General features: G+C 37.8%; 2 protein-coding genes across 2 annotated transcripts in view; one reads left to right on the top strand and one right to left on the bottom strand.

The window, feature by feature from the left end:
• Nucleotides 1-7057, bottom strand: part of LOC140936311 (mediator of RNA polymerase II transcription subunit 27-like) — a 10535-nt gene extending 3478 nt beyond the window's left edge. Inside the window, exons 1-5 of the mRNA XM_073385761.1 lie at nt 6845-7057; nt 3701-3848; nt 2646-2758; nt 2117-2213; nt 959-1069 (exon numbers count right to left, since the gene is read on the bottom strand). Coding sequence (XP_073241862.1) covers nt 959-1069; nt 2117-2213; nt 2646-2758; nt 3701-3848; nt 6845-7056 — 681 coding nt within the window. The 5' untranslated portion in view covers nt 7057. The remainder of the gene's footprint in view (nt 1-958; nt 1070-2116; nt 2214-2645; nt 2759-3700; nt 3849-6844) is intronic.
• Nucleotides 7058-7728: 671 nt separating this feature from the next.
• LOC140936310 (glycosaminoglycan xylosylkinase-like) lies at nt 7729-16508 on the top strand. The gene is made up of 8 exons (XM_073385759.1): nt 7729-8402; nt 9151-9237; nt 9994-10103; nt 10181-10352; nt 14039-14151; nt 14637-14718; nt 15318-15377; nt 16214-16508. The coding sequence occupies exons 1-8, from the start codon at nt 7798-7800 to the stop codon at nt 16437-16439; spliced, it is 1455 nt and encodes a 484-aa protein (XP_073241860.1). The 5' UTR covers nt 7729-7797; the 3' UTR covers nt 16440-16508.
• Nucleotides 16509-18682: the final 2174 nt, after the last annotated feature.

Genomic DNA, 18682 nt, shown 5'->3' on the forward strand with positions numbered 1-18682 from the left:
TATGATAGAATAGGACAATTACACGATGACGATATTTCACTACAACTACCAGAATTCATTTCGGTTTTGCTTTGTTATTTAAATTTGTCAATCCCGCTGAGGATTAAAGAGCAATAACCTTAATTTGCACAAGAAAACAACAAACTCAAGGATTCTGGTAGTTGTAGTAAAATGACGTCATCGTGCAGCTGTCCTATTAAAGCTTCTGTTCCCCGCCAGATCCAAATAGATTGATCGTTTTTATATAACGTCATGGTGGCCACACTCGTGTGCAAAACAATGAAACAGCGGCCATGTTGGTGTATTAAAGAAAACTTGAGTGGATTGAACTCTTTTCTCATCAAAAACTTTCTTTTGCTCCAAGTCTGATCATTATACGTTTCTGGGAAACTGCCCACCAATCCCTCCCCTGAGCCAACATTAACACTTACTTCCCACTTAGGGCAAAATGTTAGCTTAGGGGAGGGGTAGGTGGGCAGTTTCTCATAAACGTATAATGATCCGAAATGTGCATAGCTGCTGACTACGCGAGTAAAAATGATCCACAGTTATAACACAAACAGCAATGACAACACCAGCCAAGTTAGCATCTCGCGGCATAATTGCGGGAAGATTCTGCCTTCGGGGATCTACCGTACTTATAAATATTTTGTTCTTACATGTACGTGCGGCGCTTTTTCCAGTTTAGTCTCGGTTTGCAACCATGGCGGCCATGTTGGTGGTCAATAAAATAAAAATTATTTCAAAGAATTTGCATGAAAATGGACTTTAGTTCCCAAAGGATAGAAATGTTTTAGTTCTTGACCGCCAACATGTCTGTCATGACGTCGCGTGCAAACCGCCAGCAGCAATACGGACAACAATTTTAATCGCGTCTTTGTACTAGAAGGACAAAGTAGGAAAAAGATAAGTTACTTTTGAAGCCGCCAATTTGGTAAATTAATATAAAAACACAAACCTCCTTTTCCAGTAAAGGGTTCTCCTGTAGTCCCCGGATGACAAGCCGGTCGATCTCTGTCATTCTCGGCGGCATGGAGATTATCGCCTTGAACGTCTTTGGAACGACCACCTGACGTAGAAATTCACGGAACTGAGTTCAAGGGTCACTTTTCTGTTTTCCACTTGTCAATTCCTGGAAGCTAAGACCTTTACTTAAAAGGGTCAGAAACTTACTCCACTGACCACTTACAATTACCACTTTATTACAGCCATATTGCAATAGCAAAATTCCTTCAGTATTTTTTATTTTATTGATCAAGTTCAAAGTTTGTTGAAAAGCGGGCAAAAAGGCTTTTACATCGCATTTTGTATTCGAAACAGGAATGATACCATATTGAGTAAAAAAAATGGTGCGATTTTAAAACAGATCAATGATGCGATTTAGAACAGATGTGTTTTAGAGCAAAAATTAGTGTGATTTGTGAATAAATCACACTGTTGAGAACCAATCAGACTGCAGGGATCACTAGTGATTTCAAAATGGATATAATAAGTATGTTTCTGATGATGATTACAAGCATGATGATGATGATGACTACGATGATTAACATTACCATTATGATTACGATTATGATTATACAGTTACCACGATTAAGATTATGAATAATTATGAAAACAGTTAAATGCGTTGAGATCCTTATTACAATAACGGTTATGGAATTGTTTATGATGTTGATTATGGTTTTGATAGTGATTTCTTGTAGGTTTCAGGGTTTGGAATATGGTATTGCCAGCGAAAATTCCACAGTAAGAAAACTTTTCGGTAACAACACCTATACACACTGTAAACGTACACGTAAATTGGTAAATTGGCATTGGCAAAGAACTCTCCATCAAGAATGAATAAGTTCTTATTATTACAACAATGTGTTTAGAATCATACTTTCACTAGTACGCTGTGTGTGCAAAGAACTAGAAATGTTTCCCAAAGATGGGACTTAATTACTGAATAACTACCTCATAAAAAAAATTTAAGGGAACCATCAAAGGTAATATAGAGTAAATCCTTAAAGTAAGCAATAATCTTCCTCATAGTATTACTGATATTTTTGCAATTCAATATCCAAACTAACTGCGCTTAATCTCAACTTTTAATAAATACAAAAATCACACTAACCTCAAAAACATAAACTCCCCAGCTATTGGTTGTAGAACATGAAAACTCTAACTGAGGATACAAGGTCTTGAATTCTTTTAAGGCATTTAATGTTTCGCTAATGAAAGGTGAATGAATAAAAAAACGTCATGAAAATGTCAAGAATACACTTCTTAGAAACATGTGCTGATCTACTCTTTTTCTGGTTTTATGGACTGAGGCATCTTGACCAAAAAGCTAAGTCAGTTACGGGTTACGTTGTACACAGAAATCAATTCATATCCCGTTGATTAGTACTCAGTCGTCTAATAGGTACCCAAACAGTGGACACAGCCTTGCTCCCACTCTTTGACTTTGGGTGGAAAAAGTTTTTATTTGGCACTTTAAATGAGCATTTTATTCATTATTATTTTCACGCATCACAATAATAGTGGTGCTGTTGAACATTAAAATTTTGCATAACCTTTAGCTAAATGCATTTCAAGCCTTGGTATGTGGCAATTATTTATGACATTCTAATGAAAAACATGTATTTCAGCACATTCCTTACCTTTTTAAAGTGACCTTGGCTTTCTTTGCTGCTGAGGCTCCATCTGAGCTTTGAACTGCTGAAGGATGATGTCGTTTTAGGCATGATAAAGCCTGCTGTGCCTCTGAAGTCAACTGATGAAAACATTATATATGAAACAATGAACATACGAATTTCACATATTGGAACTGAGGGATGAAGAAATAAATGCAAAGAAGATCCATGCACTCTTGCGGTTTAAGACACAACTTCTGCAGCTGGAAAAAGAAAGCCATCATTTTGAAAGTGGAATCTGAACTTTGGTCAAAACCAACCTTAAATAGAGGTTAAATTTGCTGCTTGCTTAATATCAGAATATATATTTTACTAAACATATAGGGAAAAATAATTATTTAAACAAAGTCTAACTTAAGCCACGGTTTAACGAATCCTTGAACCTCCAGATCTCTTCTTTGGTGGGTTGTTTTAAGAAGATAAATGCTTTTCCAGTCTTCTCTATATACTTTCATGAAACTGTTCACAATAAATGATGTTTGTTGGGCAAATTGAAAATGACCTAGAGCATGGTTTTGTTAAAACAAGGCCTTTTCACAATGAGTTTTTTTGACAAAAACTACTTGATAATCCCCCAATGTTTGTTCCCTTGAGTACGTTAGAACCCTTTTTACTACTTTACTGATAAAAGAACATGTAAGTAGACTTTGCTAGGATTAATTACTAATTTGAATAAGAGGGCAAAAACAAAATGAATCCTGGTACATGTAGTTGTCATCAAACAACATCATCATGGAATTCACTGGTTCCTCAGTGATTGACCAAGGCTCAACAATAATACAACAATTCTCCCCATATCCTTATCTTTCTATCTACTCTCCAGTTTGGTTTCTGAAAATTACTGAAGTTGTGCTTGGTTGAAAAATAACCTTTATGTAAAAGAACAAAACCTTAATCTGCAAACATTTTTTAAGCATGACATAACATGTGTTAAGAACTTACAGTAATTCCTTAAGTTATCAGGTACATTTTTGATAAAAATGTGTTAATCACCTTAATCTTAGTTATAAATCATAAGGTACCTTTTCATGCCAGTCGTAGGTTTCTAGAAGCTTGTCATAGAGGGCAGTTCTGTCTTCCACAGGGTCCAGGCTCAATAAGCCGGTATTCCCCAGAGATTGGGAGCGGTTTTCTGAGGAAGCCAGTGCATCACTTGCTTTGTCCAACTCGCTGTTTGGAAAGAGAAACTGTAACAAATCAGTAACAGACCAGTTGAATTTGACTGATGCAAAACTACAAAACAGACAAAAATAGGAAGGATCCAGTGTAAAGAAAAAGAAGAATGGATAAGTCTGCATGTGAGGGAAAAAAGGGGGAGCTTATGCTAGTTTTTTGTAGCTTGAGGCGTCTAGGAGTATTTCTACTTTGTACTACCATACGGATGGGATGCCAGTCGATCACAGGGTTACCCCCAACAGTATGTTGCAGGTACACATTTATACTGAAGAGAGAAAATGTGGATCAAAGTTACTTAGCTTAAGGAAACACTATGACAGCAAGGCTTGGACCCAGACTTTCATATCTGCTTGGCCACCACACCCCCACAAATGAACATGGTTCATGTAAGATTTGTACTCAGCACCAAACATCTATTATGCAAAAATGTTTCGAATCTATTCAGTAGTAACTGGTTTTACTATTTATCAAAATAATTCAGGACTGCCATGCTGCTGAGCTGCCCCACCCAATATACCTAGAACATTGACCTTGTAATCTACAGCCATGTCAATAGACCTATTTGGCTATTAAACTCAATGTTATACCCAATTCAAATCTCCCAGGGTTAAGATTCTTTGTGTCTCATATTTGCATTACAATGAGGCATTCACATTTAAATGATATGGAAATTCCTGAAACAAAACGTTTTATTCCCAAAGATTTTGAATTGGGTATAACGTTGAGTGAGGGGCTGTTTACATGACACCGGGGCAACTTTCGTACCAGAGTGAGTTCACACCGGTTCCCTCTCATGGCTCTACATTTGTTTACATGATACCACCACAAAAGTCATGCCGGCGCGAGTCACCCCGGTGTGAGTTCACCCCAGTTGTTGTACCGGTGCAAGAATTTCACTCCAGTACGAAATCTCGCAATGGTATCATGTAAATGCGAAACGACTACACGTTTCGGTGTGAAATCGGTCTGCCGGTAGACTGTTACGGGTAGCGCATGCGTGTATTTTATCAACATGAAGTGTACCTTCAAATAACAAGATATGAAATGACCCAGTCATCATGTAAACACGATACAGTATGTTGCCCAGTATCCGGACACTTCAGTTTGTTTCCATCACTAAATTAATATTTTTGCAGAGCTCCTATGTTGCCCAGTATCCGGACAGCTGGCCCAGTATCCGGACACAACAATAACAACGTAATTGTACATAAATTTCGACAGGCAAGCAACTTATAAGCTTCTCTTGCACTTGCAAAGTAGTCTGGCAATCGATTCCGAAAATATAACTTAGCATCGTGAAATAAAACATAACAAATGACTGGGGTATGGTGGGGAACACGAGCGGCTGTTTTAAAAATGGTATAATTTCTCACTTCTTTGTTTGCAAGCTCAATTAGCCAATCTGCAAACGACTTTCTTTCTTCATTTTTTATTTAAAGAAAAGCTTGGGGAAGGGACCTCAACTGGACAGTCAAAGGTCACTCTCCTATTTAGTCTGACCTGCAGTGTTGATTTCTTCATGCTCAGTCCCCACAATAAGCCTGCTTTTCTAGCACTAATTCCTCCTTCTTTCACATCTCTCAATCCCTTTGTGACATTTTTTAGACCATTGCAACCCCATTCTAGCAGTCCCAACTGGGGAAAGTATAAGAATTCCAGGTTCAACTCGGACGCTTTCAGTTATATATAGAAAATGCAGTCACGCGAAACAAGCGGTGCACACGAAATCAAGTCGCCTCTGAATGAGTCAAGAAAATTTCCATACGGAGTTGAGTAGAGTTACATTTTACGACTTTATCATATATCCTAAGCTTTGATTATAGTCATTGATATGAAATAAATCTTATCCGGAGAATGTACACAGCTAATTCATCGATTCTGTACAGCAAAAAAAAACCTGTCCAGATACTGGGCACATGACATCAAAACTTAGTGAATGTTTCTGGCTTCCGTTATTCCAAACAAATCGAATTTCAAGAAGAATTAATAAACTTTCTGAAAACCTGACTTCCTTAAGTATCTTCACTTTAAAAATAAAACAGTTTATTTGAAAACATCACACACTACCCTGCCCTTTTCTGACCAGCACTAACTTTACTGGGCAGTAAACAACGTAAATATTAGCCATGAAAACTTTATTCACCTGAACAGAAGGGCGTCTTCTGCGACTGTTTCGCAAGCTTTCAAATCGCCAAAACTTTCATCTTAAAGCTGAAATGTTCAGCTTTCATTTGAAATACTTTGTTTACTGAGAACTGAAAAGGGCGCCTCAAAAATTGAGCTTTTGTTTCAAGTGTCCGGATACTGGGCAACATACTGTACGAAATAAAAAAGTCATCCCAGTATGAAACTCGCGCTGGTGCAAGTTTTCTCATGTTAACACCCCCTTGGCCGAATAGGTCTATGGAGCAACTATATAATGCAGGGCTCGTATTGTAAGGTCAATATAAATTATGAACAGACCACTAGAAAACTTATGGGGGGTGGGGGGGTGAGCGAAGTACAAAAAAAAAATTCGCGCAAGGGAAAATTAAATGAAAAAAAAATTCTTGCAAGCTAATTAATCCTAAAAAATATTCATGCTACGGCCTAAAAAAGATTCATACAAGGAATTTGATATCGAAAAAAATTCCTGCGGCTTGAAACTTCCCCTCCCCCCCATAACTTTTTTACTGGTCCGTCCCTTAGGATGATGCTCGATATAGCAAGTCAAAATATGCACTACTGTGTCATTCTATTGTGTGAATTTTATTAGGTTATTGTGTAAGGGCTAAGGATCATTGTTGTGATCTTTGTGACGTCACTTGAGACTTGCTATTTACTTTATATCATAAAATAATATGCTGCACCAGCATATACCAAAATTGTGTAAAATAATAAGACATTGCTGAACGACAATAGGTGTAAGGAAAAACAGTACCAAAAAATTGACCAGAATTTTAATCTATGAGCGTTCTGTGAGCCAAACTTTCAATGTGTCTACTACCTACCTCAAAACTTTGTGCACTCTAACAAGATTTTTCTTCAATGTTTGAGTGATTTTCGCTCCTTTGCCCGCAGCTGAAAGATCAGTCGCGTCACTAGTCGATTGACTCGCTACATCAGAATCAGAGGCAAGATCCTGAAACACTCTGTTGACGGTCGATCTTAAATTACTTGCTGTCGAAATACACTCTTCGATGTTTTTTACTTTGTCCGCCATATTTCTCCTCTTAGAGGCAACCGCTGGTCAGAAAAATGCAGTCAAGAAGTTCGTGCGGGGGCTGGGGGGAAGGGGGGGGGGGGGCGCTTTTGGGGGTGGAGTGAAATTTAAATGCGACAAATTCTTACTACTCATGATGTTGACTTGCATCCTGTCTTGTATTGACCCGTACCCTTAACCTTAACCTTACCCGTACCCATATTAATACACGCGACAAGTGACCAACTTTAACACGCCTGGGGGCGGCGGGCCAGGTAGGGAACAGACTCCTACACCGGCAATTTTAGGGCAAGAGACACAACTAACATTTTGCCTACTTCTGAAACTTCAAAAACTTTTGGCTTATACTAATTCGTAATGACAGGAAAGTTTCAGTTAAAAAAATATAGGTGCAAGCATCTGCAAGCTGTAAAATCGTAGAAAGGTTTTTAAATTTCCCTACACGTTATAAGTTACAACCCCTTTTAATTTAGATTTTCTGTTTATAAATTTACTGAAAACGTCTTTTTACAAGAAAGGATATGTTTAATATTTACTTCTATTATTCCTCTGATTGGACCATAGAAGGAAAGAGATCAGTTCCTAAAAGTTCTGCCCCATCATCGACTGTCCCCATCATCCCTAACACGGATAATTGCGCGCGGGCTCATACACGTAAATTCATAAATAACTTACAACGCCTGGTAAAAACAGTAGTAGAGGATAAAAGAACAGTGGATACGATGATGGGGTCCCGTTAATATGGTGGAAATCTGGCCTCTTTCCGTGTTTTATCGAGCGTATTTTGGGACTATGAAGTTTAAAGAACGATTCGCGTTTTGTATGTGTTTAGTTTGTCTTGTTGTGCCTTTTCTATGGCTGCGATGGCAGATCTCGGATGAGAATAAACACCCGCTTATTCTCTCTGTAAGCGATACACAATCTCTTATGGACGAAATGGACTTTAATAGAGTGGATCATACACATCGAAAACAGCGATCGAACGAGCAAATGCTTATGTCGCGTTCAGAAAGAAAAGATCATGTAAAGCCAAGCCTATCTATATCTTTGGAGAACAGAGAGGAAAAGTATGTAGGCGACGTGGACGCCGAACAAGGAAACAAATTAAAGCGACAGGACGCTATTAATGACGTAGATTATGAATACGATGATCCGTGGACTATATGGAAAGACATGGTGAAATCTCGTCAAATCACCTCAAATAATGATAGTGACTCGATAAATATGATATTAGAGGCAATGATTTACAAACCCATAGTGGCAGCCGGGGTGGGGCATGGGGGAACACAATTAAAGGCTTCCTTAATCCTTGAAGGAAATCAGAGGGTTGTCTTCAAGCCTATGCGGTGAGTCTGCTCTATTCAAAGTTCTTATAGTTTTACCATAAGTGCTTGAAATAGTGTTCAGCTACAAAAAAATGTCCTCTACAAATCACTTACCCAAGCTCAAAATATGAGTGTTGGCACTGTGGTGTTAGGCCCGGTTCAGACGCCGATCTTTTCGTGAGCCAAACCTAATACGTTGAATTAAGTACATGAAAAGTTTGGCGTCTGAATCAATTAGAAACGCCTATTTCAATTTGGAATTGCTCAGCTGTTCTTTTCACCCAGCCTGGCCAGGAATTTCACCTTTAGAGCGACTTTAGAACGGCTTTGATTCAGATGCCCAACTTTTCATATACCAAACCTAATGCATAAATTATTATAACATATTTTGTAAGAAATTTGACCAAAATGAGCATTTTTTTCCTTTTGAATTTAGTTTGGCTGGAATTAAGATCGGCGTCTGAATCAATTCAACCGGTCTAAATAATCTGGGTTGGCCTTAATTCAAATTAGGTTCGGCTCATGAAAAGTTCGGCGTCTGAACCGGACCTTAGCCTTCAAAAAAATGAGGATTCCACAGACCAACTTTGGGACCATACAGGAAAGAAGATCACAGTCCCTTATATATCTTTTATGTTTTCATTACTTTTTTAAGAAAATCTCCATTATGTTTGTGGGTTACAGAAACAATCATTTTTTACCATACAAATCATTGTACTTGTGTTAGTGTTAAAAGGATAACCGACCAACACAATATTGTTCTCAACAGGTATTCTAGAGATTATGTAATAGAAGGGCCTCCATACAAAGGTTTTGACAGACACAATGGAGAAATAGCAGCATTCCATTTAGACAGGTACTGGAATATGAAACTGGAATATGAAACCTGATCTGCTTTCTTTATTTCTTCATGCACAATGCCAAGCAGTGCCAGTGCATTGGGTAGGAATGCCCCGAAAATTTGTGTTGGAGCTCCCCCAGGCATTAAGAAGTCCATTTTTTACCTTCAGGCTATGTAACTAATTTTGCAGAGCAAAGTAGATCTATCTAATAATCCAGTGCACCAAAAGTCAAATATTTTTCCTGTTTTGTTGTTAACCCTCCATCTACAAAAATTATTTAATTTCTTAAATGGCCAAATCCAAATCCAAAATCTCCAAATCTCAGATTGACAATTTGCTTTTCAACTAGAAAATCAATGTGGAAAAGTTTCAAAATTTCCATTTTTCAACCCTCCTGTCACATCAATTCCTGTGCTAACTTTTGGACTTTGAGCTGTCATTGCAGTGCAAAGAACTCAGAAATCCTTGTTCTAAACCCCCTACCTCTTTACCAGTGTTTATAAGTACACACCATGATTGGCCTGTTAAAAATCCCATTTCTGGTTTGCCAATCTGGTGAAAGGGAAAAATGATATGCACTTCCAGTGATTTGTTGAGTCTGTTAGGGGCCCAGAACAAGGATCTTGGTGCTGCTTCACAGGTGTTATTAACTGGTGTTAGATTGCATCTGCGACACAGGCTATGTGGGTTGCTGGTAACTTTCTTATCACTAAACAGTTCTCGTCTGCTTTTGATATCAGGGTATTCATGTAAGGAAATGTTTTTTGCAGAATTTTAGGATTCTACAGAGCTCCCCCCGTAGCTGGAAGAAGGGTCAACTTAGAAGAAGAGATAGAACCGATTGGAGAGAAGAGACTTATGGATACCTTCTTCAAGGAAGGCATGAAAAATTATTGCATAAATAGTGTGTTATGTTGACCAGACATCTGAATTAAATGGAGTGTTAAATGTTTGTAGGTAAAAACACTTGCTTCTATGGGGTATGTTATTACTGTAAGAAAGCTGAAGCTGCATGTGCCAATGGTACAGTCATGGAAGGCTCTGTGACGCTGTGGCTTCCAGCAGGATGGCCCCTCAAGAACTGGAGACATCCGTGGCAGAGGACATACCGAGATGATAGAAAGGCATTGTAAGTAGGACTTCTTATATTTACATTAGCTCTGTTTAAGTTTGTAATCTTTTCATTGGTGGGACAATCTGTGTTGATACATGTTCAGTTTAAAGTCAATCTGTTTGAAATGATAAGAGAAATTTACTTCCCAGAGGTGGCTCAATGTTTGTTGGTGAATAATTACTTAAAAGACAGGGCCCAGTTGTTTGAAGGCCCTTTCTTTTTCCTTTGTTCAGATTTATATTTTCAGATAATTTCTCTTTTCTTTTTAGAGCATCCAATCATCAAATTATTAATAAAAGAAATACACTGCATTTGCTTTAAATTTTGCACTAACCTTGGGTACTATATATCATAACCCAGTTTTGAACAACCTGACTGGTGGTTTTATTTATTTGACCATTAAAGTCTGTGTGTGTATCACCCACAAAATGCCAATTTAGTCATCTTAATGTCACATTTTGTGTAGATAAGCACATGGGATGTCCGGGGGTCATTCCACTATAACTGGTCATCTTGAGGCTGAGGGAATCAAAAGGCCTATCTCACTAATCAAAGTGATGACCATTGAATACCCTTGATCAATATCCTTTATTTATCACAATTGTTTGTGTGAGTAACTCAGCACAAAGAAAAGCTTTTGTTGAGGTAAAACCTGAACAATACCTTGCAAGAATTGCCCTATTTTCTGTGGCAGGTGCTGGTTAATTTTTTTTGCTTGGGTTTTATATGGTGCACAAGGGGAATACACAGAGGGGAGAGGAGGCCTCCTCTCCTTTTCTCTACTCATGGGCATGGACATTCTGGAAATTTATCCCTTCGCTAACAAAATGGCTACTGCATTAACATTAATTTTGCCAAACCAAAAAATCCTCAGATAAATTATTCACTTTGCATAAATTCGATCAATTAAACTCAGGATGAGATGAAGAACTAAATAAAAAATAATAATAATCTATCGAATCAGTGTATTCATAATAGTATTTTTCCCCTTTTAATTTTCAAGGAATGAAAAACAATTTGAGGAAAGATGAAATTCATTGCAGCTGTTCAATCTTCTATATTCATAGCATAAGTAACACGTTTTGGATGAACTTAATTTCCATTTCAATATTATTGGATGCTCTTCTTGCAGCCCCATAATACCAGGCTATGAATTTGAATAATTTCCCACTCCTCTTGGCTCCGGAGATGCTGGAATGTTTATTGATCAAATATTGATTTATATAGGCATAGAATTAAACCTCTCATCTCATTTAGCATTCCAAGCCTTCTGGATTGAAATTTCTTTTGTTTTTAAGAAAAATGGAATATTTGGTGTCGATTTATAGACACCACAATTCCAAAGTTATTTTGAGGAAACTATAGAGAAATTAATTTCATCTGGAAAGTGCAATAGCTCTCACATTATGGGATATTATTACGATTTCTTAATAGTTTCTCTCTAAAGCTGTTTATATCTCATTCCTTACTATTGATAAACCAAGTGACGTTCATAATACCTCGGTCATTCTTGTCGACAACATTTTTGTTAACAATTCTGTATGAGTCAAAATCAGTGGAAACTTGGGAAAGACCTACGAAGATTCATAAAAATAATGTCCGCGATTTTTCGCGGACCATTTTAATTGTGACCTCTCCCAAATTGAGTGGAGTTAACATTCCTTACAATGATGCATTTGATGAAATTGATAAGATGTTGTCCTCTCTTTACAAGGAGTTCAACAAAATTGTTGAACAAGCATGTACCTATGGAAACCGGTTTCTATACAGCAACGCGGAGCTAAAAAAAACTGAGATAATTATAGCAATCAGAACTTAAATACCTTTGATTAAAGTTTAAAAAGGCTACATCTACCTGGCGATGACACCAAATATAATTTTTACAGAAATAATATCTGCAGGTCAACACTTTATATGAGAAAAAAACTGTTTTTCTTTCTGATCAGTACTTCAACGGGAATGTAAACAACATAAAAAGACTTGGATTTAAGGAATACATAAATTATGAAATCGTTAAAACGAAAAAGTCTAAATCAATTAATTACAGTGCTAATAAGGTCGGATTACAAAAACTAAGTCACTCATGACCTGACCCTGATCATGACCTAATATCATCAATGACCACTTTACAGCAGTAGGGCAAAGATTAGCAAGAGCTAGACCCTCAGCACGGACTTGCTTTACCGATTTCCTTAGGAAGGCTAAACCATCCGACTCCTCTTTCGTCTTTTAACCTATCATGTTAAGTGAAATTCGGTTAGAAATTAATGTTATATATTCTAAATTATAATTTACATGGCCTGCAGTACTCCTATCCCGCACCAATATCAAAGTGTGCAAAATTATACTCATTTTAAAAGCACTGCGAAGAAAAGACTGAAACCAAATGACTACCTGTCAACTTCTTTACGGTATAACTTCAACAGAAATGTTTTCCAAAAAATGAAATCTTTCGCAAACAGAAAAGAGATATTAAACCCATCTCAATACTCAACACGCAATTGTATTGACATCGTAAATGCTATTCAAACAAATATGGAAACACGCCTATATTCGTGTCGCGTCTACAAGGTATACGCCTAAAAAAAGTTTTCGATACAATCTTTCTTGACAAACTTAACTATTATGGGTTTCGTGAAATGATAACCAAATGGTTCTTGTCTTATCTGCAAGACCGAACACAAACGACACAAAGTTGTTCTTATATATCTGAAAGAGTCGTAACAACTTGCGGTTTTCAGATCTGTATTAGGCCCGTTGCGTAGCTTTGCTTTATAGTGTATATTCATGAGTCTTTCATGATATTTGCAGCTGCTCAAATAATCGCAACGTTTATCTTTTCGGTGATGATACTTATATTTTATATGCCGATAAAAATAGTAAATGTTTAGAACAAGCAGTGAATTGTGAACTACAAAACATTTAACCAACTTAAAAAAGCCAAATTTTGTCAAATTCCGTCCCTTTAGAAAAAACTAACATTTCTGGTCCATTATGGATAGATACTTTCTTTTAATGAGGGTTTCATTTGATACCCACAGACAATATACGCGTGGCAATCAACAAAAATTAAACATCAACAAATAAATAAATAAAATAAAATAAAAAGTAAATAATATACATAATTTTAGAAAGTCCTGCTTATGGTCATGAAAGGTATGTTTTATAACGAGTATTTTTGGCAGTGAGAGAAATAAGAAAATCCCCTTGGATTGCAAGGATTTTGTAAAATACCTCGCATTGTTGATATATTATAGCCTCTCCTGGAAAAACATTTGGTAACCCCAGCCTTCACTGGCCGTTTTCTGAACAGTTTTGAAAGTCCTATATTGCCCCGTGTAGTAGCCTGTGAACAGGCTCTCGGTTTGGGGAAAAAAATAGCAAGGAAAGTTCCCCGTTCGACCAAAGGCCTGTTCACAGGCTACCCGTGTAGGGAAATCCGGATCCCCGAAACCGGGAAATTTTGGCTTGTGGAATGCGGAATCCTTGGTCCTAGAATTCCTGAATACTGCCCCAGGAGTCCGGTATACCACTAAAGATAAGAATCCGGAATCCAAGTCCTACTGACAAGAATTAGGACACACTACCTGGATCGGGAATCCATGGGAAGTTAGCGAACGACGTAACGTGGCTCGTGTATTGTAACTTGAGAGATGGTTGTTGCATTTTTTGTTTGTTTGTTTGTTTGTTTGTTTGTTTAGATGGGAGGTGGACAACACATATTGCAAGAAAAAGGTGCTAAGAACTCCACCATACAATTCTGGGCCGCGGCTTCTTGATATTATGGACACAGCACTGTTTGATTTTTTAATAGGTTTGTAGGTTTTGTTATTTTTGTGTTGCCCTTGAACCGCTCGCCTGGTGTAGAAGCTCAAAAGGGCATCAGGCGAAATCGAGAAGTAAAGGGGAAGTTCAGTACGACCGCTAGCTTTGAGCCTTTGCAGTGACTACAGGAAATCCCACGATTAAGGTTGGCGAAGTATGTTATTATTTATCCAACTTGTATTTCAAAACAGCTTCTACAGGTGACTTGTTAGCAAAGTCAACGTTTGCTTCAACGTACCTCACAGACTGAGCAGTAGAACTTCTTTAGTTGATAATTGCAATACGGGGAATTAATTACACGGTACTTGCAATTGGGGAATTAAATTAGCAGCTAGATTGCCGTATCTTTGACGGGCATTTTTTCTAAGGACGAGGGGTGTATAATCAGTTTCGAGGCTGGTTGAATTATAGTAGGCAAGTTGTTAGGTAAATAAAGCAATTTAGAGTAAACATTCCTCTATCACCCCTCCCTAGGGAATGGAGACAGACATCATTATGAGACCTTTAGAGATGAAGGTGATAGGGGAATGCTGTTACACCTTGATAATGCAAAGAGGTAACTATTGGTTTCTATTAAACAGTCCTTAGTCAGTCTTAAGTCAATCCATCCCTTCATATATTATACAGGGGCATAGCGTCCATTGGTGTCTTTACCCGTTTGAAGGGCAGACTTCTCGCCCTTTGCTTTCAACTTCATTGATGGCGTCTCTGTTTTACCGTTTTTACCGTAAACATTGCACCTTACCGATAACACTAGAGATGAAAATTAAACAACTAATTATTGCATTAGCCATTTTCCTTTACTGAAAATGCCCTGCGGAAAACGCCGGAAGTGGCATTTCTGAGCCTCTTAATGTGAAAAATTTTCCGGGGGAGCATACCCCCCAGATCCCCCTAGTTTGCAATACCTTCGGAGGTGCAACCTTTCTTTCCGTGCGTACAACTTCAAAACCTCGCGCTACGCCCCTGTATATTTTATGTCAAATTGTTAAGGGCCACAGTCCAAGTTCAAGCGAGGAAGGAAAAATGTCGTCGCCTGTTCACCTCCTCACATGAGAGTCGCATTAGAGTTGTTGTTTTTCAAAGAAAAAAACAATTTCCCTTTGCGGTACCATTTTGACGTCGTGTGATGAATTAACATTCTTTTTCCTCTAGCTTTGGTAACCCTTATCATGATGAAATGTCTATCCTTGCTCCAGTGTACCAATGTTGCAAGTAAGCCAATAAAAACGTTTTGACATTTATTTTAGATTATTTCGTTGCAGTTTGTAAAGAATAGTTTAAAGCTGATGGACCTTTGTTCAAGAAAATAGTCAGGCTGGCTTTAAGCACTGCTTGTATTAATTCCTATCTAACTTTTCATCGTTAGATCATTTTTTACAGTACATTACGCTAGGGTGTTTTTATCAGATATAAAGACACTTATTAAACATTTTAAATAATTTCTTTTTTTCCTCTCTATGAATTATTAATGAGTTTCTAAAGCTCTCTAAACGACCAGCCCCAGTTACGACCGCTTCTTCGGATTTCCGAGATGGTAACTTACGAGGGCTTCGATTTTAGTCCAGTTTATGAGTTCGCTATGACTCGCTGAGTAAAAACAGCGAAGGCGCATTTTCAGGGCTAGCATGTTATCTGAAGTGGAGATATTCACAAATCCTGGCGATACCATGACTTGTTTATTTTCCATTTTCAAATTTCAGACACCTTTCTGCTGCTATTTGTGAATATTTTGCTTTGGGTCAAGGCTAACATAGTAACAGTGTTTAATTTGTGTTTGTATTCAGCGGTAATTTTTAATTCGAAAAAGGACCACTCAATTTAATGGGTACCAATCTCTTGAATGTCTCAATCGTCGCCCGTCATGACCATCTCTGAGGAATTTATGAATCATGAGCTTCTGATTATAGGACACAAGTTTCTGTACGTTACGGGTAAAAAGACGTGAACGGAATGGAAAGAGACTCGACCAGAGTGAATTTCTTGTCAAAATCTCTTGCGCAGTATAAAGGGAAGGAGTAACCATTTTCGTGACTGTTTTTGTGTTACAGAGTTCGAAAGTCAACATGGAATCGCTTTTTATCGTTAAGCAGAGAGAGGACTCCTTTAAGTGAACTTTTGCGGCAAGCGACTAAAGATGATCCTGTGGCGCCAGTTCTCTCAGAGCCTCAATTTAAAGCTATCGATAGAAGACTGAAAATAGCCATGGACACGGTCAAAAAGTGCATCAGGCAAAATGGGGAAAGTGCAGTTTTGGTCGCTGATCAAGTGGCATAGATACGTTCTCAATGTAACCGAGCCTGGCGTTAATGAAGCCAGCAGTCACTGAATGTAGACGAGGTAAATGACGATGTGTCATTTTTTGACCGAATAATCCATACTTACTGTAGGGGACTGGGACTAGCCTTCAGTCGTTAGTTGCTTATTCATGGTTCAATCTTTTTACGCTCACCAGCCTTGACTCCAAGCTAGTTCCAGCTCTCTACCGAACATACCCTATATGGGTTGCTATGCCATGTGCATTAAGGTCACTTCTGTGCCGTCAGTTACAGGGTCCTGTTACTCGAAAGCCGCTTTTTTAAACGCTAAGCAGGTACAAAGGCGATTCTACTTTGTGCTTCTGTTGGTCAGAGCTTTCTTCTAGTGTCAAAAATGGCAGGCAAGCCAAATTTTACGCTTAACAAGTATTATTCAACCTTTTTCTCATTCTAAATTGACCCAGCTCAGTACAACTGGGCTCTGAAAATCAGTTACTGTTATAGCAAAGCCTCTTCATAGATATTTATTTAAAAACTTAAATTAAAAACACATACATGTTACTACTTATTAGTTAGGTGTATTTACAGATGCTTTGCATTCTCAGAGAATTTTATAAAAATTGATTTAGAGATAAGTCAGCTTTAGAGTCACGTCTACGCCAACCGACGAACGCTAGATTCAAGTTGAGAAATTCTCAAAATAGGAAATGAGCGGATGAAAACAGCTCAAAACAATTGTTATGGATAAAAATGGCGTGAACCTACTATTTTTTTTTTGTAGAAGTCATAATCAGTAAACAAAAATCAAACAGAAAACTTGGTCACGTAGTACAAATTCAAGTTGGTCGTTTGCCGTACTCGTGCCTCTGAATCTCTCTATTAGATGTCCTAAAACATGAATCATTCTGTTCAATAAGCATACGCATTCAATTACCATCGAATCAAATCCCAAAGCAATCGCCGAAAGATTTACTACCTACAGTTTTAATACATCTCAGACTATGCTACGTTCCTCGCTACAGTCGCCATTCTCCATAATCTCCTTTTCCATACTCCAGAAAAAAACGTTTAAATGGTGGCCTCGTCTCACCTGGCCCATGATTTTAAAATACTAAGAAATGAGAAATAAAAAGATGATTTATAGGAGAACTGCTATTTTAGAGCAAAATGTAGAATATTTTATTTTCGGAACAGGAAATACAATACATTTTACCGACTGAAGAGTAATTAATGAATAGCTGATATACATACTTACCAATATAGAAAAATTGTTACAGTTGCATCTTAGTCTCGTTTTAATACATTGCATTGACCAATACACGGTCAACCAATGCAGCGAAGCCAACCTTAATTATCTTGCGTACACCTCTTTGCTCGTTCAATAGAGACGTTTAAAGGAGCTGTGTCACGAAATTCAGCCAAATTAGGAAATTACAAAATGCCCCTTAAATTAAGAGAAACTTAAAAATAACCAATTAAAACTTTAAAGAAAGGTTAAAATGACATAACAGAAACAACAGATGCCACGGATGAGCAAAACTGAAGAAGATTGAAACGGATTGAAATAAGGGTTTTTGAAAACTGTTCAGCCTAACAGTTTTTCAAAGTTGATCCCTGCTGCTTGCAACTTCAAAAATAATGCTTAGGAGACATATTTGTTTGTCTCGGATCTCTGATTTTGTCATTTACCTGTAATTTCTTTGCTTACTTTATGTTCCATAGCGATTGAGGGCGAGTAATCGGCAAAATAAAATAAAATGAACTGGACTGCCGTGACACAGCCCCTAATTAATGATGTTATCTAAATCTCCTGTTGGTTGCTGCTGCTGCTGCTGCTTTCATTGTCTGAGGATGCTCTTTTTTCCAGGGAGCTGCCCTTCAATATAGTTACATATATTGTTTATTATATATTGTTATTATATATATAGTTATATCCAGAGAAAACGTTTGTGTATGACTATTAACGTGTTTTAAACAAGGCTCAAAGCGATTGAAAAATATATTTTAGTTGTATTTCAGTTTATCGAGGATAGGAAAACAACGGTGACTACTAATGGATAGAAAACACCATGCCTTTATTCACCGCCCCCCGACCGCTCCCCCCCCCCCCCCCCCCCTTCACCCTCTCTCTCTTGTTTCATAGTACCATACGTTACCCGATAATTAACAAGTATTTAGTGAGGCTGAGCTTGATATGAAGAACTATGCAGATCGAGGAGATTTTTCGGCTTCGGTGGATAACAGCCTCCGAACTCTGCGTAA

This window comes from Porites lutea, chromosome 5 (assembly GCF_958299795.1).
Source record: "Porites lutea chromosome 5, jaPorLute2.1, whole genome shotgun sequence".
Classification (NCBI taxonomy): Eukaryota; Metazoa; Cnidaria; class Anthozoa; order Scleractinia; family Poritidae; genus Porites; species Porites lutea.

Bases quoted from the DNA above. Each gene is read 5' to 3' on its own strand.
- LOC140936310 (XM_073385759.1), top strand. From the start codon at position 7,798: ATGGTGGAAATCTGGCCTCTTTCCGTGTTTTATCGAGCGTATTTTGGG. The intron at 8,403-9,150 runs GTGAGTCTGCTC...TGTTCTCAACAG, and splicing joins GTTGTCTTCAAGCCTATGCG to GTATTCTAGAGATTATGTAA. The intron at 10,104-10,180 runs GCATGAAAAATT...AAATGTTTGTAG, and splicing joins GGATACCTTCTTCAAGGAAG to GTAAAAACACTTGCTTCTAT.